The sequence below is a fragment of the Topomyia yanbarensis genome, chromosome 3, assembly GCF_030247195.1.
Source record: "Topomyia yanbarensis strain Yona2022 chromosome 3, ASM3024719v1, whole genome shotgun sequence".
Classification (NCBI taxonomy): domain Eukaryota; kingdom Metazoa; phylum Arthropoda; class Insecta; order Diptera; family Culicidae; genus Topomyia; species Topomyia yanbarensis.
The window spans coordinates 68,157,379-68,183,558 of record NC_080672.1 but is presented as its reverse complement, the minus strand read 5'-3'; the positions used below and the strand labels follow the sequence as shown (position 1 = coordinate 68,183,558).

The 26,180-nt window shown below is 39.4% G+C and overlaps 1 protein-coding gene across 1 annotated transcript in view; it reads left to right on the top strand.

The window, feature by feature from the left end:
• Positions 1-2,454: 2,454 nt before the first annotated feature.
• The window catches only part of LOC131689042 (proline-rich protein 36-like), a 62,374-nt gene continuing 38,648 nt past the window's right edge, over positions 2,455-26,180 (top strand). Inside the window, exon 1 of the mRNA XM_058973791.1 lies at positions 2,455-2,821. Coding sequence (XP_058829774.1) covers positions 2,734-2,821 — 88 coding nt within the window. The 5' untranslated portion in view covers positions 2,455-2,733. The remainder of the gene's footprint in view (positions 2,822-26,180) is intronic.

Sequence of the window (26,180 nt, the reverse complement as noted above, 5' to 3'; positions counted from 1 at the left end):
TCTATCTGAGAGTTTCCTGGTGGTCAACTGCTTCGTATCCTTGCCCTACCAATTATTTTTGTACACTAGGGCACTGAGGGAGCCGAATCCTCAATGGGCACTCGGATAAGTTGGTCGGGTTACTTTCTTTCGACACTTACGGTATCTTTGTCTGCCCAAGATACTCCAGCGTCTTCTTTGCGTAATGAGAAGACGCCTTGTCCAGCCAGAAGACGTACTTCCCATCCGCATGATGCTTCTTTAAGAACGGCAGAAGAATTTTCTCATCACACTCCTCGTGGTACACTAGTTGATTGAACTTGAACCACGGCTTTGAAATCTTTCTGCACGATATGGCGATGTACAGCATAACTTTTTTTTTCAAATTTCTGCTTAAACTTATATTTTACTTTGGGGGGTGTGGTCGACTTGTCGCTGGAATAGTAGCTGTCATTTCCTGGAATGTGGATCGTCGAGAGCAGAAAGTAACTTTCGTCCTCCAGCACGAACGACGTCCCGCGGTGGTTCTTCGTCATCCACCGGCACTGCGATTTCACGATCGCTATCTGCTCGTTCGTGTACTCGTGGGACCGAGTGTTCTTCCAACAGATAATGTCCTCCATCTTGAGGGTTCGTTGAATCAAGGTATAGGAGCAGTGATATTTTCGGCCGGCGTCACGCAAACTCGTTCCGTCCTTGTTGCCGAACAGCTTTTTCAACGCTTCCTTCTTCTTCTTCGTCATTATCTTCGCCGGACGGCCGCTACCGGCCTTTCGCTCCACGCTCAAGAATACCAGGATCCAATAAACTGTACTCAAGGGGCACGTTTTCGTCTCGAAAGTGATCTACCGTTAACTTTTTTTCCACGATGACCAAGCGTTTCGTAAAACCGTTCAACACGCTCGCGGAGAGCTTGCTGTTTCGACGCCATCTTCGATTGAACTGACTGCACCCGAGCGAAAAGAAACATACCACCCATTTCTAGGAGCCCCGAGAGCAATTCTTTCGGAGAGAAAAAATTTACCCTCTTTACTATAATTACAGAAAGGTATTAAAATCATTCTAATTTTTTATTGAACACCCGATATTATTGGCATAAACAAAACAATGGTAAAAACGACGCTCTGAAAATTAAACGAGTTTGAACAATAGTTATTTTTGCCAAGGACGATGTGATTTATCTCATTATTCGTCACTTTCTACCGTGGAAAAAGTACTACGAAACACCAATTTAATTTTCTGAGTCGAGAATAAGATATTCTTCGCCAGGAAAGCGCGCTTCCTCATTATCACTGGACTGAAGGTCTATTGTTAGGACCAGGATTCCTGTGTATAAAGATGACTGAAAATCGAACTATTTGTCACTGGGTACTTGGTGTTGCAGATTGAGCACCAACAAAATTCAATCATCAAAGACCTCCAAATCCACACTCAGCATGATTAGTTAGGGATCAAGAGGACATGTCGGCAAGATTACCCGACTGTGAATACCTGTGCCATATATAGATAACCTTTGGGATTCAGGTGCCAACTACTGGATTTATGGATATAAATCCAGTATTTGGCATAAAACCGAAAATAAAGCTTGGTTTCGTTTCTGCAAATATCTTGTCTGAGCAAACATGTAAGCATGGAGGTAGTTTTGTTGTTAGATATCATAGGTCAGATTTTTCTAGATTTTTTTTTATCAAAAGTGTCAGATTCAAAGAACGTTTACCCCCATTGCGGTATCGTCTATTTTCTCTCATTAAAAGTTATGCTTAGTGATGTTCTAAGATTGATAGAATGTTACTTAGCACTAATGTCCAACAAAGGAAACAACTTCAAAATTTCATGAATTCAAATTTCAAAATGTACCTGGGTACCTTGTGGTTAAATCAACCATATAGAGTTAATGCCAGGCTATGCCATTTCTGCAAGTCCAGTTATTGAAAAACTAGAAGAGCGATCGTTTATATTCCTATGGTCCCCCATAGGTAGCTTGAAGTTTTCACGCTCAATCATGCTACTAGAAAGCTAACCTAAATCACCCTTACCGCAACTTTTACCTTGCCTCAATTGATAGCTCTGATTGTTCTCCTTGAAAACTCTCTTAAAATCTTTCTCTAACTTAAAACTATACCAGAGATTGAACCCCTCATATTGGCGAAACTGCAAATCCGGGTTTAAATTCAACAGAAAAGCATGACTGATACGGTCTGAGCTGCATCGCATATCAAGCCGGTATCCGGTGTCTCCAACTGAGAAGGCCGGCCCGCGCAGATCGCGTCGCGATCTTAAGCGGTTAAAGCAAAGAATGAACCATTTCAGAACCGACTCATATTCGAGCCCGACAGAGAGTGCGACGGAGAGAACACTCGATTGATGGCGAGAGTAGAGCCTCTATAAACTCCACCGGAGCAGCCTTTACAGAAGAGCACTAAACCTTGTTTATATTTTAAAACATGATTTCAACACTGCAGCTAGCTCAGTTAGTATTTGCACATCGCCGCGTAATCAAGCACTATTCAGTCAGGAGTGGCAAAAATTAGCGAATCGCGTCGTGATCGTGAAACGGACAGACAGCAAACTATTATCCGATCAGCGAGTGTGATTGCATGTTCAAGTTTTCTGTTGTTGTTGTACGCTAATGGGCGTGCTGCTGTTGAGTAAAGTGTGAGATCCTCGTCATCTTGGTCGCGGGGTAATAAAACGTGATTACAGTGACAACTACCGTACAAGCGTGAAAGTGTTTTTTTCCCGTAATCGTCAACGATGGATCTTCGGAACGCGAGGAGAATCCTGTTCTTTGTTCTACTGTCTGCTGCAGCAGTTCCTGGTCAGCAGTATACCGGAGTGAAATGTAATTAACTTTATGTTTGCTTCGTGATTTGAATTTTTTTATCTTTTAAAACAACGAGGAAGTCAGCGGGTGCCTGGATTTTCCAAGAAATTCGACTTTTTGACAGGAGCGTATAATCTAGCTAATCGTCATGGAAGCGAAACCAACGACCGGAAATAATTTGTTTGCTCAGTAATCTGACAAATGTTAGGGCAAACGCCGACTGGGCTCATTATCTTCTAGAATTTTTATTACCTCTTCGACACGGAATTAATTTAATTTCCTAGAGAACTAAACAAAATCCAAGCTTGAAAGCAACCCGAAACAATGTTCACCCCGCCTGAAGCGCACTTCCCGATCATCAAGGACAACTTCATGTCCAGCGCCTGAAAGAAGATCGATGGTCAAAGTGATAGGCGGTGACGGCTTTCAAGATGTTCCTCGCCTGACGCGATTGTGCTGCATTGAAGTCACCGTTCGAAGCGAGAATTTATTTATTCAATGCACCGTGCGTCAGCTAAAGTATCCGTAATGAAATAAATTAAGTTTCGATTGTCAAGCGAAATTGAATGGTGTATTTAGACGTATTGAAAATGTTACATATGTATTTACCGAGTTAAAATTCGTGAGCGAGTGGTAACAAAAACGAGGTTTCTTATTAATATTCAGCAAAACATTAACTTTTAGATATTTATTTATGTATTCTTTTGCTATGTGTTTACTCATTATAGTTAACCTACTCAACTAGGTGGAAGAACAAAAAAGAACTAATTTGCGACTTCAAAATTACATGCTTGAGCGTTATAGCGTCTGTAGCTGAAATGATCTTATAGTTTGTTTTGAACTCCTCAGTTTTCATCACAATCAAAAAAATACGTAGAGGTGTAGATTTTTTTTGTTATCGTGGACATCACCTATTGTATTGGAGCAGGTTTATAATAATCTTACAGTTGAATTATTTCAGTTCTAAACAGAACGAACCATTTATCATTCCGGATCAATGTTAGGGTGTATGTTTCATGATTTGTGTTAATCGACATCTACACGTAGCAAAAACGTATTAGAACTAAACGACGAGAACTTACAGGGTGCTTTCGGAATAGTTATTCCGCTCTAACCGGTATGAGAGCGAGAAGTATGGCAGATATAAAGAACAGATCGAAAAGAAAGAGAGCCAATTCTGCCGGAATGATTCGGAACCACCTACAGTATGACGTGAAATATTGTTAGTTCTGAATGGAACAAGTTATTAAGTATTCTAAGGTGAGAAAAAATCGCAAATAGAGCGAAACCGGAAGTACAATGTACGAAATCTGTAGTCATTTTCTGTACTGATTCAAATTCGTGCAGTGTGTATAAATGGCTTTGATTATTTCATGAATTCAAGATATGATGACTTGGACGACAGTTTATGTCTTGAGTGATAAATTGTGTTATACGTTATTAAACTTAAGATTTGTGTCTTTGATAACTAATGAATTTTGTGTGCAATACGAACGATTTACGCAATTATAACGAAGTATTTCGTTTATAGTTGAAGGCGAGTTTCTTTTGCTCCTGTCTTTACATTCTTGATATTCTGGTTGCAGTTGAAAATCGAACTTGCGCCTTTCGATTTTTCTCCTATTTTCAGCGCGCGGAACTAAAGCGCAACTGGTGTAGATGATGCACAAGTTGATTCACTAACATGTACACAAGATGCGCTTTAGTTGCACACTCTGCAAATAAGTAAAAAACAAAAGGCGCAAGTCAATTTTTCAATTTTCAACTGCGACCAGAATATTTTCCTTTTTATTTACGTTTACTGCAAATAAAGCTAACATTGGAGTTTTTTAACATGTTTTCTGACACATTTTCAAAAACTTTTTCGTTAAACCCGGAAGATATATATTGATTTTTTTTCCATATTGCAGAACAAATATTGCAAATATCGCCTTGAAAAAAAAATTTGTGGCTCGTGAAAACAAGCTTTCTCTCAGGTTCCTTGAAGTTTACAATGCAAATGCGATACCAATGATTGTTGCGCTGAGATAATAGATTCGTAAAGTTGCTACGAATAAGTTTCGTGCAGCGTACAGACAATTTTCGTAAACTATACGAATTTCTCCTTAGTGGAGAAAAATTTGAGCAAAAACTATTTTATCTCTAAGGAGAAAAATGTTTGAAACAACATTTGCACGTTAAGGACATATACACTATAACTAAATTAGCTATAAAATTTGTGCGTTCGTGTATGTATGTACGTGGGTATATGTGCGTCTGTGTGTGTGACCAAAATCACTAACTTTTCTCATAGATGGTTGAACCGATTTTCACAAATTTAGTCTCAAATGCTGAGTCGAACAATGTTTTTTTTTCATTTACAAAAATCAGACGAAAATGACGAGACAGCGACGCTACTTTCTAAAGCACCAGAACTTTGCGAAAACGAATATGAGACAACGGGCTAGGCAAAGCATACGTGTAAATTGAATTTCATTATTTCCTACGCACAATCGTTTTCGCTTTGAGATTGATAGCGACATTAGTCTCTTCGATATTTAACCTAGTTCTGGGCGAACGAAAATACACTATTGGGACCATCCATGAATGACGTAGTATTATATGGGGGAAGGGGGAGTTTTGTATTTTGTGATGATGTGTGACGACAGGGGGGTAGGGGTCATGTTATGCTACGTAGGCTTTTTAAAGGAGAATGGGGGTTGATCTGATGTCCCGACAATTTCACCGGTTTCATCTAACTAACATCGTTCTTTATTTTTTTTTTATTTTTTTACGGTGACAAAGGGGGGAGGGTTGCTACGTGATTAACAGGGGGTATTTAGAGGCTTGTGACGAAATACTACGATGGGGGACGGGGTGTGTTAAAAATCACTCAAATACTGCGTCATTTATGGATGGTCCCAATGACCCTAGAACGTTGCACTTGCGTTTTCCACCCTAGAACGTTGCACTGAGGTACAAATGTATCCCACGCGTTTGATCGCAATTTTCGCAGGTAAAAATGCAAAAAAATGTATAATACCTAATTGGTAATTGGTTTGAACAAAAAAGGTGAAAAAATCAGGATTTGGACTTATTTCACTAAAATCACTATAACTTTGCGAATTTTTAACCGATTTGAAAAAAATCAAATGATTTAAAAAGTTGAAAGAATGGTCTAGAAAAGGTATACAATGGAATTTCGATATTTTTGAAAAAAGTGCAATTATTTGGAAGAGTGTATGTTTTAAAATCGGGTTTTGGAAAATACCACGAAATGGGATGGAAATTGAAATGAAAAAAATATTTCTGACCAGTAATACATTGGTAACAGGCAACGTTACTGTTACATCAGTTACTGTGCTCAAGATATGCTTGCGAGCCAATGTTTTGAAAAACTATAAAAAAAACATTAAAACAATAAAAATCAGCAAAAATGAGAACGATTTTTTCTACTTCAAAATTAAATTAAATTAATTGAATAAATGATAAAAAACGATTTTATAATACAAATTGTTACTTACGTAGTAAAACAACCAGCATTTAAGCTAGCATTGTCACAAGTCACATTTCCACTGACAGCACGAAACCTGACGAAACGCTAACGGCAACCGTACCCTGGGGTACAAATGTACCCCACGCCAACTTTGACACCTGCTTCCACGAAGGCTATAAGCAAACTGGCTATACCACCTTTTCCTACTCTTACTAAGAACTCTAAATTGAATTATGGTTATGGTCCCAGGTCGGCAAATACAGAATTCTTGTCTTCACACGGCTCCAAAGAAGGCGTGGGGTACATTTGTACCCCAGTGCATCATTCCAGGGTTACCGATATTTGCTTGTCGTTGTTCGATTTCGTGGAATTAGGAGCTAGTGATGATATTGGACCGCTGTAGCACTATTGGTGTGCATATTTCCCGTTGTTGCCGCGTTCTAGTTACAGTTCTATGATGCACATTGCTAGAATTTCATTTAATGAAAATTAAAATGAGCAGGCATTGTAATTCTCTCTAACTCACGCGAGAAGAAGCTTATCCGATGTCCAACTTTTCCGAGATAAGATGATCCGCAAAAATCTTCGTCTCCACAAATAGCGCGAGAATAAGTTTCCGGATAAAATTGATTTGATTTTTTTTTCTCACCGGAGAAGGTGATAATATTTTAATTTCGTGGAAATCAATAAAAGCGTCAAAATATAAAATTAATTTCAAAAAATAGCGGCAAAGAAGTACGACAGACTTGTTTTTTTCGTGTTTTGGAGTAGCGACAGCAAGGCAGCGAGCGCAAAAAGAATACCGTGATAAACTCATTCGCTCATTCTCCGGCGGTTTTATTTATCCGGAGAAATAACAAGTTGTATTTATCCGGAGAAGCAAATTATTAGTACGTTTTTACTCATATGAGCGATAAATGCAATGCCTGAAAATGAGTATCAAAATTTCTGATTTAAAATTAAAACGAGATTGAGTTTTTTCCTATTTTCATAGGAAAACGAAAGTCGCTACCTCTGCTACTCGCTTCCATAGAATCGAAAGAAGAAACCGGCTTTGTCTTTTTTATTTGGTTTTGTATGTCCGATGAATCCAATAGGTTTCATCGTTCATTGAAAGTATATGAGAATTTTAAGCCCTGTAAATGGTAAAGGTACAACGTTCCCATATTCCCCCTATTGAATTTCTAATGGATCCAAGTTCCGGTTCAGGAATTACAGAGTGACGAGTACGATCACGCAAATCCCGATTTTAACAAATTCTGAAATGAATGTATAAAGGTGAAAATTTTTCCAAAATGTGGCCACAACTGTTTGGAATTGTAGTACTAGGTCAATAACAGCCATTCAAAGTCTCTTTGGTTACATTGGGCACGATCATCGGTTGTGGAAGCCCCGGCAGAAGTATCCAAATTCCGAATAACAGTCACATCGGTTTCTGGGAGATGGCTTGACCGATTCGAGCAAACTTAATCTCAAATGAAAGGTGTTTTATCTCCATAGGGACCGTCCACATACCACATGGACAGTTTAGGAGAGGAGAGGCGGAACGAAGAAGCCCCACGTAGAGGGTGAAGGGGGGGTGTGGACAAGTGGACTCTTAATAATTTTTTCGTTCATTGAAATGTAAAACTAATTTGGACCATCATTGGCGTGAGCGCTTGCTTTTTTCCTTAATTTTTTTTTCCAATAGTAAGAAACACTTAAATCGTATAATGACAAACGCGTTAGTAGCTGACACCACACAATTTTGCTCCCAGAAACACTTGATCCAATCTACTGTACCTATTAAATTTTGTGGACAAGGCTTAAACGGTTTCCATTCTAATCTAAAGAAATACATTTTTTCTTTTTTCCTTTTTTTCTTTTTTATTTCGACTATATGTAGTCACATTTTCTTTTTTACATGTTAACGACATTCAATTAGCTAGAGATTACTGGGTAGGAAAGTTATGAAAATTTTGAGCCATAATACTCAAGTGAGAGCAAGGATGCGAAGTATGCAGATCGGAAAACTAGAAGTGACAGGGCCATCAAAACAGGCTTAATACCTTACGGGCTTAGCTCTTGTCTTCTGTTGATGGGGGTCGAGCTTAGGCAGCATAACTACGAACCACTCAAGTTCACCAACATGCCTCCTGGTAAAGACATGCTTTTCCCTCTTTCTCAGGGTAAAGATGGACAATAGAGTGGGCCACGGATGCATGAAAAAAATAAATTTTTGTTCCGAGTGACTTTTTATGTCCCATTTAACTCCCAGAACAACTCTGCAAATTTTAAGCTCGATCGGTGAAACTATATTTTTGCGTCCACGGTTTAAAGTTTACATGGGATTTCGTATGGGGGAAATCTTCTTTTGCAAAATAATTCGTCCAGGAGTCGCCCTTTACCTCCTAAAAATAAATAGATATCTGATTTTTAAAGGAAATTTGTTAAAGAAACAAAGTCTAGAAGATCGCGAAATGATTGTTTGGAGAAAAAGTTATTAAGCAAAAAACGATTGATACCCTAAAGATTGATAACAATTTTGCTTTTCATAGCATCACTGCTGCTGATGGTCGAATTATATACAATTTTTTTAACTTTCTCTAATTATGCACGAATGATGTCTTAATTTATCCCTTAAAACTCTTGCGAAGTGGCCAAACACAGATAATTGATTTAGACACATTAAGAGAAGATCAAAACAAAATTGCATATAATTGCACAACAAACAGAAGTGGTGCTAGAAAAAAGCGTCAGATCGTTTCGTGGTTTTCGAGACTTTGTTTCTTTGTTAAATTTCCTATAAAATCCACATAACGGTTTATTTTTAGGAAGCAATGGGCGACTCGACGGTGGAGGAATTATTTTGTGAATGTTAATTTTCCCATAAAAAATCCCATGTAAACTTTAAAAAGTTGGCGCAAAAATATAATTTCAGGAATCAATCCAAGAATTTGCACAGCTGTTGTAGGTCCCAAATGATACCTAAAAAGTTGCTGGAATGTATTTTTGTCCCACCCCAAAGGACAAGTCTGTCTCTACCAGGAGACATGTTGCTGGACTTGAGTGATTCGTAGTTATGCTGCCTAAGCTTGAACCCCCATCAACAGACGACAGAAGCTAAGCCCGTAAAGTATTATGCTTGTTCTAATGACCCTGTCACTTCTAGTTATCCGATCTGTATACTTTACATCTTTGCTCTCACTTGGGTACAATGGCTTTAAATTTTTATAACTTTCCCTACTCAGTGATCGCTAGCTAATTGAATGTTGTTAAAATCTAAAGAAATACATGTTTTTAGGATTACATCCAGCATCAAAGTAATCCAATACACTGGAAAAGTCCATATTTTTCTGTCCATACTGGACCAAAAAATGGGAAAAGTCCACGAGGCTAAGAGGTGGGGGTTCACAGATTGTCCACGCTTGTCCACGAAGGGGAAGATGGGGGTCTAAAACCAAGGTTTTCCTGTCCACGTGGTAAATGGCCATTAAATTTCATCCCGATCCGACTTCCAGTTTCGGAGTTATGGGTTGTGGCGTGCAGTCACAAAACAAATTCCAATTCAAACCGATACTCCGATGAATGTAAAAAAGATAGAAATTTTGAAAAATATCTGTAAAACAACTTAAATTTGCAGTTCTAGGTTACTTGCTGCCAGCCGAGCTTTCGTTGACTACATTAACCACCACAGACAGTTCCAGAAGTGCCCCGGAAAAGTGGCCAGCTATCAAAATTAACAAATTCACATCAGTCTATCGGAGATGGTTGGGCCGATTTTTACAATCTTAGTCCCAAATGATAGCTATATGATCCTCACAGATGTCTACAAAATTTCGTATGGATCGCTTATAAGGTTCCGGAAATATAGACTGAACCGTTCGGTAACATATGAAATTCCCATATAAGCCGGAACTAATTTTTTTTTTCAATGGGGGGACCCCATGAAATTTCAGAAATTGATGCCAAACATCTTGAAAATGCATAAAACGTCGAAATTTTATGCAATCTCAAAATAAAAAATTTCACAGAAATCGTTTTTTGGGACATAGCCGATTTTGTACCTTTTTGCCTTTCTCATATAAAGAGAGAGGCTATGCAATCACTCCAAAAATCGATTTTCCAACCGAGGACCGAGTGTCATATCCCATTCGATCCAGTTCGTCGAGATTGCAAAATATCTGTGTGTATGTATGTATGTGTGTGTCAAATAATGTCACTCAATTTTCTCGAAGATGACTGAACCGATTTGCACAAATTAGTTTCAAATGAACGCTATAACGCTACCATAAGATGCTATTGAATATTTAATCGGACTTCCAGTTCCGGAGGTACGGGTTGAAGAGTGCGGTCACATAGCAAATTGACATATAAACTGGTAACTCTATGATGTCCGAATGATGTAATACATATTCAAATACGTTCGACATTACTTGGATTTGCGGGTCTAGATCACTAATGACCAACCAAAGTAGTTTTGACCACATTAGTCACCTATGACGGATCTTGATGCCCCCGGGGAACTCACCAAGTTCCTGTGCTATTGTCACACCTATTTTCCAGCAAGCTCTTAACCAATTTTTTCAAACTTGATTTCAAATGAAAGATATAATATTCTCATTGACTGCTATTTAGTTTCACTCAGTTATGACATTTGGTTCCGGAGTTACAGGTTGGTTATTGCGGTCACATAGGAATTTCTCATATAAACCGGTACAATCGTAATACCTCATAAGTTTAATATCTATTGAAATGAACATCAAATTACTTCGATTCACAGGCCTAGTTGATGGCGAATCAAAACCTTTGGCATAGCCATCTTTAATGTTTCTACAACAGATTGCTTTGAGAGTCCCTGAAAAGATTTCCCTCGTGCTGTTTGTACGTGGGCATGTGGGTTTCTCCCACAGTTATGACACTTTTCAAGATCCATTCCACAGGACACATTCACATGATTCCCACTGCATTCCCCACGACGATCCTTATTGCTGCAACGGGAGGCTGTGTGTCCCAGTTGTTTGCAATTAGTATCGTTCATGGCCTGCGGCACAAAGAGACGAGCAGATACGAGCCTGGTCAAAGAGGAGGTAGTTTGGTAGGGCAGACCCGGCGAAGGTCTCCCGATAGGTATCTGAGTTGACAAATGTCCTCTCTCCGTCAGCTGCGAGTGATGTTGAATGCAAACGTTTGCATTCCAGTATCTTCTCTAGCTGAAGCATGGGGTCTTTAAAACAGTCAAGTCCATTTGTCACCAAACTCATTCAAACCAGTACTGTGCAATCTGACGATGGTCTTTGAATTGTGAAGTAACCGTATCACCACAAAAATGGCCGTTATTTCATTTCCATTTATCTCGGATAGTGTTTCAGCTAACTGTCTCTCAGAGAAGCCGTGCGAGAGAGAGAGAGAGAGAGAGCAGATTGAAGTGATAGATTGAGTACCATTTATTTTGTATTGGTATGGTAAACGAAATATTATCAGTGTATTATATTCTGGCAGTATGCGGCGTTTTGTAGATTTTTTCTCCACTTTTTTGTTTCTTTTAAGCAAAGCTATTTGTGTGAAACCGCCTAATTGTTAATACTAGCTCGTTGTTTGTAATAAGATGACGGCCATAACCGTATTTATATTGTACATAAAGCGATGGTCAGTTCCAATTCCTCTCCATAATGATTCCAATGAGCGAAAAATTCAGAAGCGAGCCGACTTACCGTTGTCAATTCATTGGAGTGAGAAGCGTAACTCAATAAGCACCGCTTACTGGTTTGACTGCTAACCATTTCATTCTCTTCTGTTTAGCAGGTTTGCCATCAGTACCGTGATGGAGCTCAGCACTGATACAAACTATTCATTCAAACTGGATTCGGAAACAACCCCGTCATATTCAACCTGATTAGATGTTACATATACTCTGGACTCCTTCGTAAAAGCCCTATACCCGAGCAAACGAAAAGCCCATAATACCCCCATGCTCATGGGGTTTGACATGGGTGTTTGAAATGGGTTCAACCCATGAAAACACCATCACCATGGTCCGGTAGATCCCATATAAAATACCATATGTTGGTATATTTATGGGTTACTGAGACCATTTTATGGTGTCTTGATGGTAGTGAATTTTGGCACGGACCACGTTTAAGGTCTTTTCAAGGGGCTATGTGGTGTTTGAACCCATGAGTATTTGCTCGGGTAGCCAGCAATATCATTTGCTTGATTTAAACTATTTCCACCACCCAAAGCTTATCAGAGTGGATTTTCGATAGTTCTGTCACGGCCGAATATCGTTCCGTAAGAACTCGAAAAATCTGCAATACATTCAAACACTTGTTGTCTTTGGTCCGGAAAGCAGATCACGAAGGGCTCAGTGGCCGAGCTTCGATATACATTGAGCCAGGGAGCCGATTTTGTTTCGACATATCTAACCTTGAGGTGAATCATTGTCAGAAGAATTAATTTTTGCATGGACCTATTGTATAGTGAACGTTAGTAGAAGAACCAACAAAGAGGAACGTAAAATAATAGCGATACTTATCTTAGTTAACGGTATCCAGGTAGCTCACGAAACGAAATACAGCTACTGCTCCGCTGGTCGACTAGCGGTTAACACACACAATAGAGGAAAAAATCCAAAACCTCAAAGAGGCGAAGAATAAAGAATTTCGACCGATTTCTTGCAAGTTTCTGTAAGTTTCCTTTCAAGAAATTAGTTTGCTTATGTGCATTGAAAAGACAAACAATCTGCAGCAATAAAAATGATACCAAGATCGGTTTCAACTTCGATACCCAAACTCTAGATCACCTTGGTATCGAATGAGACTAAAACGCGATGTTTGATTCTGCGATTAACCGCTACTGCGATTCTTTCGCCGGACTCAACAATTCGATCAAATCGATGAAAAAAGGAACTAAAGTTACTCTGCAATTTAATATTTGGCTTTAAAAAAGTTGCGGTTACAACAGCAATATCCACACTCTAGAAGTTGAAAAAGGCTTCTTCGCACGATTTTCCAATTTAATAAATTTAAATGATTATTTAAAGTCATTATTAAACTTTAATTTCATTGCAATTTCGTTAGGAAATTCTCATCCAATTTGAAAAGCTTAAAACATTAAGGTAGAATTTAGCATTGCAGTCATCAATTGAAACATTGATTGCTGAAAAAATCAATTTTTTCTTGTGTAATGCTACCTAGATCGGTTGGAGCAAAATAAGGGTTGTATGGACATGAAATTGGAGACAGTCAGCGTTCTTTTACCCGCGTCACCTGGGTTTGTACCTGCAGAAGTAGGTATTTTTTATTTGTTTTTGTTGCATTGTATGAGAATTTACAATTTGATGTTGTTACTTTGAATCGCAGATTACCCCGCTATACTTAGAAGTCCGTACACTACCATGAACCACAGAAAGGGTGACAGCATTCCTTTACAAGGACTGCCTCTAGTGGTTCTTATAGTTATTATCCGGCACTCGTTATTTCCAGGGCAGTTTAGGCATTTTTAACAAGATTATACAATTGTCGTAACAGTTGATTTCCCAACTGTTTACTGTTCAGTAGTTACCTGCAGATAAATTCAATCCTTATGTGCGAATCCAATACCTTTTTCATCATCTCATTAGTGTATCAATCTCAGCCAAAGTCAATCTTAAAAGTAGTATCTTCCATGAGATAATACGCATCTTCCATTCATATGGTGAGAGTGGTTCGAGTTCCGGTGTTTTTTCGATTGATTTTGCTTCATCCATACGATGACAGGCTGTTTTAGGCCGGTATCTTTCCTAGGATGAAATTAGTCTTCAGCACTATGGCCGAAATGTTTACTACGATTTCTCTGTGCGCCACTAACCTTAGGCCTTACTATATTGCCAGCGTTATCATTTTGACTTATTTCCTCCATCAGCTGCGTCTTTGGCATTGTACGGCGGAAAGCATTCTGGTTGAACAGGGGGCCCGCCATTTATATACATTTTTATTTGCCAATCGACCTAAGTTCGGAATTTATTCATACCACCAAAAAGTCACAGACCCGCTAGAGGCTAGAAGCTACCATCTACCCACCCAGCGCACTGTACACAGATTGCTAATATCAGAACATCGACCTCGCTTAATTATTTCGCTCGCGACAACGATCAACCGATCGTCCAACGGGGGGCTTTGATCCTGCACCAAAATGCCGCTGTCGGTCAAGAACAGCAACTTTCGCATGCGCTTCGGCATCATAATAATCGAATCGGTTGGACTGGTTCGCTTGGGTAAAATGTGCTAGCGTCGTCGGTCGTCGTCGCCGGCATATGCACAGCAAGTCGACTGGGTGGCAGCAGAAGTTGTTCACTTTTGCCGGCATCAATGGGTGGCCAAAGTGACGAAAAAAGCACGTTCAGATTGCCATCTCGTGCGTCGGGGTGACAGTTGTTCCTTATTGGTGATTGGTAACCTACATAATTTGCCAATAATTGGGCTAACTAACCTTTCGTTTGGTATTTAAAAACTGTTCGTGCAAATGTCAACCAGGTGGTTGTAAGACGGGGGAAGCGGCGGTGCTCAGGCCGACTGATTATTGGGCGAGGAGTACATTTAAATTCATCGTGACGCAGTCTTTCCTGGAATGATATAGTTTCGATAAAAAGTTAAAATGTATGTGACCTTCACCCGAATAAACCCGTTATCATTGATGCTAATTCAGTGTTCCTGGTTGACCCAATTTATACAACGGTATCTCAAACTTTCAATTATCACATTATCTGCCAGAGATTCTTGTATGTATTGATAGAAAACCTAAGTGCGACAATATGACAAATATTTTTTTTACAAGTTAAAACACAACTATGAAAATATTCGTTCTGGTTTATGTTTCATGTTTTTTTTTCTTATCACTGAAGTTTTATTTCAATTTACTGAATTTAAAATAATAGCAAAATCGTACGTATTACAAATCCTCGGTACACTCAGACACTAGCCTAGTTTAGTACCATTGAAATGAGCTGCTTACTCGGTACGCCAAACATGTGCTGATCAAAAAATATATTTCGCACCTTGACTTCACTGTCATCTCCATAGCAGTGAAGTTATATGTATGTAAATTACATCATACTCAGAGATGGTTGATTGTCCGCAGAGGCCCACGACATATATATGGCCTGTCAGAAACGCTGTGTGGGAAAGGTTATTGTACCGAGTGGTTAGTGGCAAACATCAGTGAAAAGAATGGGACATGTTTGGCAGTTGAACTGCGGTAGGCAAATTTTTATGGCAACATGTTTAAAACATGACTGTTAATTTGTCCATTTTGTATATACCAGACCCGAATGGAAGGTGTTATATCCCCGCATGAGGTGATATTGATTATTGCTTAGGTTGAATTTCCGTATTCAAAAATTTGATTTTAATATAAATTTCTGAAGAAAACCAGTATATCACTAATTCAAATGATTCAATAATTATACTGCTAAACTGCAACATATTCTTAGTTGTGTAATTATCATTTACTGGACGTAATGCAAACAGTCGAAAAAAGTGGATAGAGGAAAAGAAATGAAGAGGTTGTGTACAAGACAAGTATCGCAATAATATGGAAAATGCAACAATTGTGTCCAAAGAGAAAATTTTGCCTACTTATAAAAACAATTCTTATTCATGGACTTTTTCTGTTCCTAGTCTTTAATTGGGCCACTGACTAGTATTACTATTTTTATTTGAATTTTGAAATACTCACTCTCACTTTTCTTCGCCAACTTCCGTTGTTTTTTATGTTTGTTGTTTCTTCTTAATTTTGCCTTTTTGTGAGCGGTTTAAGTATGCTTCTTGAGCTTTTATGAGTAATTTTCACCCAATTCCTATTTCATTGAAACCTACATTTATAAGGTTTCTCTGACGCAATGAATAATTTGCGTAATTTTTTACATTTCTTACGAAAGAAATAAATGAGACTCGCGCAAACCTTGAAAACTTTTCTTCATATACCAATCGACTCAGCACGACAAGTTGTGACAATATCTGTTTGTGTATTTTGTGTATGTATGTACACTAATGTCTTGCAATTATCTCAGGCATGTTTGAACCGATCTTCAGAAAACTAGTTTTAAATGAATTGGTTATGGAATTTGCGTTTCGACGTCGTATACTCAGAACCCGACACTAGCTAGCGGATAACTCGTTCCAAAAAACGAAAACACGATTTGTGTTCCTGAGCAAACCCCTAGTCCTGCACGATGTTCCACAAGAAAAGGAGTTCATTTTAAGCTGATGAGAACTAATGAAATCGAAACATTTGCTTTAGCTTAGCAAGCCAATAGAACACTATGCTATTTTTATCTTTAGTGGAGAAAATTTCGGTAAAAATTTATATTATCCACTATGGAAAAAATAGTTTAAAACTATATTTATAACGATAATAAAAAATCATTCGTTTTGGAGCGCTCGATCGAGACACAAGTGTTTTGTTTCCAGTCCGTGCAGTGTATAGCAACAAAGAATAGTGCTAATCCGCGTTCAAGGTTATCTTGCGCTTTCTCTGCCTTTTCGAGGTTTTGGACTTTTTTCTTCTTTTGTTCGTATGTTAACCGCTAAGCCGAATTATTCAGCCTTTTGTTCGCACAGTGAGGATTGAACAATAACCAGCTATATAAGCTGGACTGGTGCATCATGGGAAACAACTTTACAGATAAGTGAAATCTATCTTTTTTGACACGTTTGCGGCTTTTTTCCAGTCTGCGCCGACGGACCTCCCTCCCCGGACGACCAAATGGAGGTCGAATCGACTCTCAAAGCTCTCCCACGACCCAAACAATATTATCCAGAGCTCTCGACCAATCCCTTTGTGGTCTTGTTTCGGCCCAAAACAAAATCGCTGAATCTATTACAGATTTCGAAAGACCTGACGGAAAGGTTCTCGGCTGTGACCGCAATAAAAAAGGTCCGCTCGGACAGTCAGGGTCGTGTTGACTAATTAAAAGCAGGCAAACGATATTGCTTGCAGCGAGCACTTTACGAGGTACTATTATGTGTATATTCCAGCGAAAGGGTAGAGACGGAAGGCGTGGTCACCGATGGGAGTTTGAGGATCTGCTGCAGTACGGGGTCGGCCGTTTTAGAAACTGCTTACTTCACCTAGTGAAAATAAATGAGTACAATCGTTTGCACTCATTAGTAGTTGCGGGGGATGGCTCAAAAACGTACCCCCCAATCAAACTCTTATCGGGTGCGCTTCGCTGGTACCGCTTTGCCATACTACATCCTCTTGCACAAGGTTCGTCTACCTGTGTGTCTGTTTGTACCGCGGGTCAAAGTGTAAAGTGTAAACAATTGGGTCACACAGCCACCCATTGTAACAATAAAGCCCGCTGTGGAAAATGCGGTGAGAATCATGTGGATGATTTGTGTAGTAAGAATGCTGAGAATTGTCCTTACTGTGCAGAGATTCTGCATGAGATCTCGGCATGTCCCGCGTATAAACTACGCGGGGATAAACTAAAACGTTTCCTTGCGGAACGTTCCGAGCGTTCTTTCGCAGAAATGTTAAAGAAAGCTACGCCACCATCCTCAACGAACCGCTAAGCTCTCTTGCCTCCTAACAAAGCCGAGGCTGATGACACACAAGAGGGTACAACTGCGGGGGTGCCTAGAAACTATAGGAAGAGGAGGAACATTTCCTGTCCTAAATTTCCTTGTAAAGGCCAGAAGGTATCCCTTAATATTATTCGCTTGGAACGAGATACTCACTACTGAGAAGTACTTTTGGGGATCAAAAAGTGCACAGCAAAGTAGTACAGCTTTTTGGCTTGATTCTCGACAGCGCGAATCAAGCTCAGACTAAGCCAGTACCCGGCACGAACATACAAAAACGTTCTCCTAATCCGTGGTGGAGCAAAGAGTACTCAGAAGGCCGCCGCGTATAAGACCTTCCGGGACGACGGGTTACCCGCTAGCTATCGACAATACGCAACGTTAGAAATGCGAATGAAGAGTTTGATTAAAGCAAAAAAACGTAGTTATTGGCGCCGGTTCGTTGACAGACTAACGAGAGAAACATCGATGAGCACGACCCGACGCTTATGAAACCGAAACAGTTCTACCGAGAGGGTGGGATATTCAAACAGATCATCTACCGCGCCGCGTCCCATCACAACACGAACGAAACACCGTTTCACCACCATCGGGTTGAGTTCTCACTTGCTGTCTTGTCATGTAACAATAAAGCTCCAGGGCCAGACAGAATCAAATTCTTGTTGAAAAATCTGCCATACTCTGCCAAGAGACGTTTGTTGAACTTATTTATTAAGTTTCTTGAGGGTAGCATTGTCCCTCATGACTGGAGGCAAATGAAGGTTATTGCCATCCAAAAACCAGGAAAACCGGCCTCGACAATTGGGTTGAAGTTGTCAGATACACAATTTGGTTTCCGCAAAGGCAAAGGGACGAACGATTGTCTTGCATTGCTCTCAACAGAAATTCAAATGGCTTATGCTAGAAAAAAGCAGATGGCATCAGTTTTCCTAGATATAAAGGGGGCTTTTGATTCAGTTTCTATCAAAATTCTTTCTGAGAAGCTTCACCAGCATGATCTTTCACCGACTCTAAACAAATTTTTGCTAAACTTGCTGTCTGAAAAATACATGCATTTTTCGCATGGTGATTTATCGTCATCACGAATTAGCTACATAGGTCTTCCCCAGGGCTCATGTCTAAGCCCCCTTCTCTACAATTTTTACGTGAATGACATTTACGAATGTCTTGTCAGTTCTTGCACGCTAAGGTAGCTTGCAGATGACGGTGTGGTCTCTGTTACATGTCCCAAAGCCGTCGATTTACAAGGACCATTGCAAGATACCTTGGACAATTTGTCTGATTGGGCCCTTCAGCTGGGTACCGAGTTCTCCTAGGAGAAAACTGAGCTAGTCGTATTTTCAAGGAAGCGTGAACCAGCGTAACTACAGCTTCAATTAACGGGTCAAACTATTGCTTAGGTTTCAACTTTCAAATATCTCGGGGTCTGGTTCGACACTAAAGAAACCTGGGGATGTCACATTAGGTGTCTGAAACAGAAGTGCCAACAAAGGAAAGGATCAACTCTTTCCGTACAATGACCGGAGCATGGTGGAGTGCCCACCTAGGAGACCTGATCAGGCTGTCTTAAACCCGTTAGTAATTGCAAATTTCGAGAGGCTTGTCGAGCTCAATTCTCAAACGCGATTTTTGTTCTTGTACTTCGATTATATGGCACAAAATATCAATCCTTCTTCATATTATCGCAACCGTGTCAATCTCCCCCTGCTTCTGATTCAACTGTATTCTTCGACACATCCATGAAGAACGAGATTTGTGGAATTCCGGATCACATACGTGCGCAGGTGGTCCCAAGTATCTTTCATAGTAAATTTCTAGAAGCCGACTGCAACAAGATGTTTCACCCCGACGGGCTTCGGTATTATCAGCATTACACATCAGAGAACCCTCGAAAGCTGGCAAACTTCATAGAGCAATGGTGAACTAGGAAGGTGCCTACATTCGCCAATCCCTAAGGTATCGACGAAACCTTGATTCAAAGGGATGGATGTGGGTCGGGACTTCATTCGTGTGATGTCTCGGCTCATGTCTAATCACTACACGCTGGACGTTCATCTCCGACGTATTGGGTTCGCAAATAGCGGTATCTGCACCTGTGGCAACGGTTATCACGATATTGAACATATTGTCTGGGCATGCGCCGAGTACTGTTCTGCCAGATCGCAACTATTCGATTCCCTTCGGGTCCGAGGAAGATCACCCAATGTCCCGGTTCGAGATGTACTAGCAAGCTGCGATCTCCTCTACATGTCCCTCATATACACCTTCTTAAAAACCATCAATATCCAAATTTAACTGCCCCTATTATTTTTTCTTATCATTCTCAGAAGTGCCATCATAAGCCTCTCGAGCAAACGAAAAGCCAATAATTCCCCCATGCTCATGGGGTTTGACATGGGTGTTTGAAATGGGTTCAACCCATGAAAACACCATCACCATAGTCAGGTACATCCAATATAAAATACCATATGTTAGTGTATTTATGGGTTATTGAGACCATTTGAAGGTGTCTCGGTGGTTGTGAATTTTGGCACGGACCATGTTTAAGGTCTTTTCAAGGGGCTATGTGGTGTTTGAACCCATGAATATATGCTCGGGCTACTGCACCCCAACTATGCACAGTGGATCCACTCCATACAAAAGCTGGACAAATCCTCAAAAGTAGTTTGAAATGTCTGAAAATATCATCTAAGGGCAATGCGCTGAACTCGATTTTGATTAAATTAGGACGCTAAAATGAAAATTAGACAGCCTAGGGTGGTTCTAAAAGTTTTTTTTTAATTTCGCAAAAGTGAATTTTATTAACTTCTCAAAACAGATACTTCGTAAGTAAACAGAAACATTTTGATTTCTTAGGGTAGTCCTTAGTAACGAGTTAGCTAGGGTGGTTCCAATTTATCGAAATCTGGAGAATAAAAAATGATGTAATTTTATACATTTGTTTGTAGATCTTCAATCCAATCTGAATGCTGATGCTCTTTAAGAGATAATCCTCATGTACTAATTTGTGAACGTATGCGTTTAGAATAGTTATGAAAAATAGCATATCTAAAGGTGTTTGATAGAATTCCTTAAATTTTTGTTTTTTGGTTTATTTAATTATAGTTATCGTCAAAGCTATTAAAAGATGACGGGTTTATTTGATTTTGATGAAGATCTCAAATCATGCCCTACTATACTCTATTCACAGTTACTCATACGATGCATGCTGCAGCTAAGCCGCTCAATACTTTTCCATTGATTTTCAATTCCAATGATGATTTAAATATCTCTCCTTGTGGGTACTGACTTGGTGTTTCGTTCGAAAATATCCTGAGCATACTTTGCACTGTATGTGTATGCTTTAAAATAGAGACGTGAGCGTTTTTTCATGAAGCTCTCGTCAATTTGGAAGTGAATTATTGAGGGAGATTTTGAATTTGATTGTTTATTGTGATAGATTCAATCGGGAGTTTGCACTTGAAAATAAATGTTGCATTACATTAATTACTAAGAACATTTCCCACACTCACGTGTTTACCTTACATCGGTCACCAGTAAAGCTAACGACCAATGCCTAACAAAGAGATAGGATTCATGGAAAGATATAATAATAGTTGCAGTTAGTTTGCCTCGTTGGCTTCTATATATTTGAATTTTTCTATACTGCAGATAACAGTGAAAATGTAGAAACACGAGTCATAGTTGCAAGACGGTTAAGACATACTTATATTTGTATCAAGGAAATCGCCCAAAACCCTGAATTTACAAGCAGCGTTCAGAAAAAGAAATCCACCGGTGAATAATAATACAAAACTCCATGAAATTAAAAAAATACCACGCGTCTCCACGAAAAAACTAAATTTACAAATGTTCAGATATCAACCTTTGGCGCAAAACGGCGTAAGATGGCACTATGATTTTTGAAAACTAGATAAAATTCTATGTCAGTTGTACTAGATGAGATCCTTCAACACGCTTTTACCGATGAAGAGATGACACTCTGAATGTAAATAAGTCCGCGTTACACAATTTAGTTATATTGATTTTATTGGTAACTTTTTAAATACTCATTATTTCTCAAATCTTACGACAGTATGAGACCTTGACCCTTTTCTGATGATGGTGTAACGTTCGTGAAAGACTGTACACCGGTTCCAAGGACTATTTGATGGTTGGCTCACCCAGCCAATGGTATGATTCCGTGCAATCGCAAGTGTAAGTTCGGATTGGTCCTATGTTCCTCAGACTTATTCATAAAGGATAAAAGAACATTTCAATATTCACCAAATATTACAATTTGTTTTTAAATAGTGTCTATAGGTAGTTCCGGTTCATGTTTTATATTTTTTGTTATATGTCTTATTGAAAAAAAAAAACAATAGAAGCTTTCGGGATCGCTACAACATTCATTTGTGGAAAACTTTGTTGAATGGGAATACGCACTAACGGACCTATGTAACATATTCCTGCATGGAACATTGGTACGTTTTGGTACAAACCATGAAATAAATTTGAAAATATTATGGAAGAAAACGAATCAGTATCATAGGTAGCACCAAGTATTTCAAATAAACTTCCTAAGCTGCTTCGCCCACGTTCATGGGCGATTCTCAACCTCCCCTAGGGCCCCCCTAGTCGTGGCTGGGGGTCCGCGTAGAGGAATATTTTTTTCTGGAAAAATATTAAAATATTAGGTTTTTTTCGTAACAGACTTCAAATAATATAAAGACAGCATAATCGATGTTTGATGTTAGACCATGGTGGACCGCATCAACCCAGAGTGATGGGGGGGGGGGGTTGATTTCAAAGGGGTCCGTGGTGCTAACAACATTGAGAACCGCTGCCATATATAATATTTAACATGCGGTCATAACTGAATGAAAAATCAGCAGATGTTAGTCAACAATCCATATTTGAAGTGAAAGTCAAAGAAAGTCTACATTTTCAACGAATAATATCCATTCACCATTTAAAAATGATTTCTTAACAATGTGATTGTGCAGAGAAGCTAGTTTGTCTCTATTTCTCTAATAATTCAATTTTTAGTCTTTTGACTTAAGTGCCAATACCTTATTTAGGACTGGTGGTATCCAACGGGGAAAGCCGATCGGAAATAGTGAGTGAAGCTAAGCAATAATGTGAAAAAAATTCCCCCCAGAGGCGAGATTCGAACTCGCAACCATTGAGACTCCGGAAATAAAATCAAATGTGATATCAAACAAAAAAGGTATATTGCAGTCCAATACCCACTAATGTGCTCATTACCCTACATGTAAATAAGCAAATCAATTGTAAAAAACCTGTTTTAATCCACCTAGAGGTGCAATTGTGCCTTTCTCATTTCTCCAAACTATGATTTAATAGCTGGTTCGTACAATATAACATTATGGAAATGTGTTACATTCTTATTACACTTGGTAAGTATATATAAGAGCACCTTTTTGCATTCATCGCGGTATCGGTTTGAATCGGAGTTTTCTATGTGATCGCACTCCACAACCCGTAACTGCGGAGCTGGAAGTCGGATGGAGATGGAATTTAATATCAGTTTCCGGGGACGCAACAAATTTCATTTGAAACTAAGTTGATCAAATCGGTCTAGCCAATTTCGAGAAACCAATATAACCGTTATTCTGAATTTGGATGCTTCCGGAACCGTCGATGGTGGTCAGTGATCTAGATCTGCGATTAGAAGTAATTTGGTGACCATTTCAATAGTTTTTAGCCTCTGAGGTATTACGATTGTACCGATTTATATGGGAAATTCCAATGTATCCTTACTAACATCCCTGTAACTCCGGAAGCAAGAGTCAGAACCGAATGAAATTCAGCAGTAGTCAATGGTATTACTGTATCTTTCATTTGAAATGAAGTTTGTAAAAATCGGTAGAGAATTCGTTGGGGAATGGGTGTGATATTAGCTTAGGAACTTGGCGGGTTCCCCGGGGGCGTCATGAACCGTCATAGGTGGCCAATGTGGTCAAAGCTGCTTTGATTGATCATTAGTGATCCAGACCCGCAAACTAGAGTAATGTTACATCTATTTTAATATGTTTTACATCATTTGAACATCATGGTGGTACCAGTTTATATGGGAATTTGCTGTGTGACCGCATTCTTCAACCCGTAACTCCGGAAGTCGGATCAACTAAAAATTCAATAGTGTTATACCTTTCAGATGAAACTAAGTTTGCGAAAATCGGTTCAGCCATCTCTGAGAAATTGTGTGAGTATAAATGATACACACACACACATGCACACACACATACATACACACAGACATTTGCCGATCTCGACGAACTGAATCGAATGGTGTATGACACTCGGCCCTCCGGGCCTCGGTTAAAAAGTCGATTTTTACAGTGATTGCATAGCCTTTCTTTATATGAGAAAGGCAAAAATGCTGACACTTTTAACAGAACATGTGGCTTATTTGGATCAAAACATAGTGTGCCTTGACTGTTTTTCAAAAGGCGTGATATAATCGAGACAAAACCGTGATATAATAGAGGGTGATATAAAGGGCGAACACGAAATTATTGCGACACGGAAAATGTCATGCCAATTTTCTTATAATGTTTAAAATCAAACCAAAATTTTAGAGTAGTTTTATACATATATTTACTTCAAAAATCAAAAGAAAAGTTAATCGATGGAGCTTTGAGTGTAAAACTGAACGCATTTTCGCTTGACGCCCTCCATCAAAGTCTTTACAGTGTCATCCGGTACCAGTTTCTCAGTTTTTTCCATTTTCTTAACATGTTCTTCTCGTCTTTGACTGTCTTCTTGCTCTTTCGAAGTTCCCGCTTCATCATTGCCCAGTACTGCTCCACCGGGCGCAGCTCCGGACAGTTTGGCGGATTCATGTCCTTTGGAACAAAATGGACAGAATTGGCCTCATACCACTCCAGGACTCTTTTAGAATAGTGGCATGATGCCAAATCTGGCCAAAATAGCGGAGCTTCATCGTGCTGCTGCAAGAACGGCAAAAGGCGCTTCTCGAGGCACTCAGATTTGTAGATCTCGCCATTTACTGTGCCCTTTGTCACGAAAGGCTCACTCCTCAGTTCGCAAGAGCAGATGGCCTGCCAAATGAGATATTTGGAGGCGAACTTCGACATTTTCTTCTTCGTCCACATAGAACTTGCTCTTGCCGGTGAAAAACTCCAACCCCGGAACTTGCTTGAAATCGGCTTTTATATACGTTTCGTCGTACATATTTTGTCAGCATCTTCTCGTAGAGCTTCCGTGCCCGAGTTTTAGCCGTCGATTGTTGCCGCTCATCGCGGATTGGGAAGTTCTGTACCTTGTATGTATGTAGTCCAGCTCTCTTCTTTGCATTCTGGACGTAGCTCTGCGACATGCCGATCTTTTTAGCCAAATCACGGCTTGAGACGTTGGGATTTGCTTTAATCATCCGCTTCACCTTTCCCTCCGTCTTTTTGTTCTCCGGTTTTCTTCCAGCTCCTTTGCCGTGGTCCAACGTCAACCGCTCCTGGAACCGCTTCAACACTCTGGAGATGGTTGAATGGTGAATGTTCAACATTTTTCCCAACTGCCGGTGCGACAGGTCAGGAAATTCCAGGTGTTTGCAAAGAATTTGTTCTCTCGACTCGCGTTGGTTCACCTCCATTTTCGTTGAATCGAAAAACACGACTTCGAGTTTGACAGCATGTAAACAATACACATCAATGAGAAAGTGTGCAAAATTTGGTTGATTTTTACCCAATGGTAAAAAAGTTATGCCCTGTTGAATGTGTCGCAATAATTCCGTGTTCGCCCTTTAAACGAGAATTGATATAAACGCATAGTGATATAATCGAAACATTACTGTATTTCTAAATGCAATTAGAGCCTGCCCGTTTTTGCCCGTTCAAAAGTTATCTCTTTTCAAACTTTTGCTAATTTTACCAAAAATTACCCAATACCTTCTTAGACGCAAGAGATTGATCGATGATCTCTTCTGGGAAGATATGTATCTTGATAAGACAAAAAACTTAGTTGAACATGCTGGAGCTTTATCAACGATATTTATGAATTTATGTTGAATAAAAACTTTTAAAGGGAAATTTACAAACAACGGTCAATAACTTCGAGTGGACAATAAATAGAGATTTTTGGTCTTCAGTAAAGATGTTCGCAAAAACAAGTTGGTTGACATTTCTGAACATTTTATCTTGTTCTTCATACTATGAAAAAAATGGTTGCAAATATCTTACTTCAAGGGGGATTAATCACTATAACTATATCATCAAAATAAAGGTCTTGGATTATCATAAAACGTCCCAAAAGACATCAACGCTGCAGCTTTACTGTTTTTGCGTGAATAATTTTTCGCATGTGTTTGGCGAAAATACACTGTGAACTCTAGTACCTT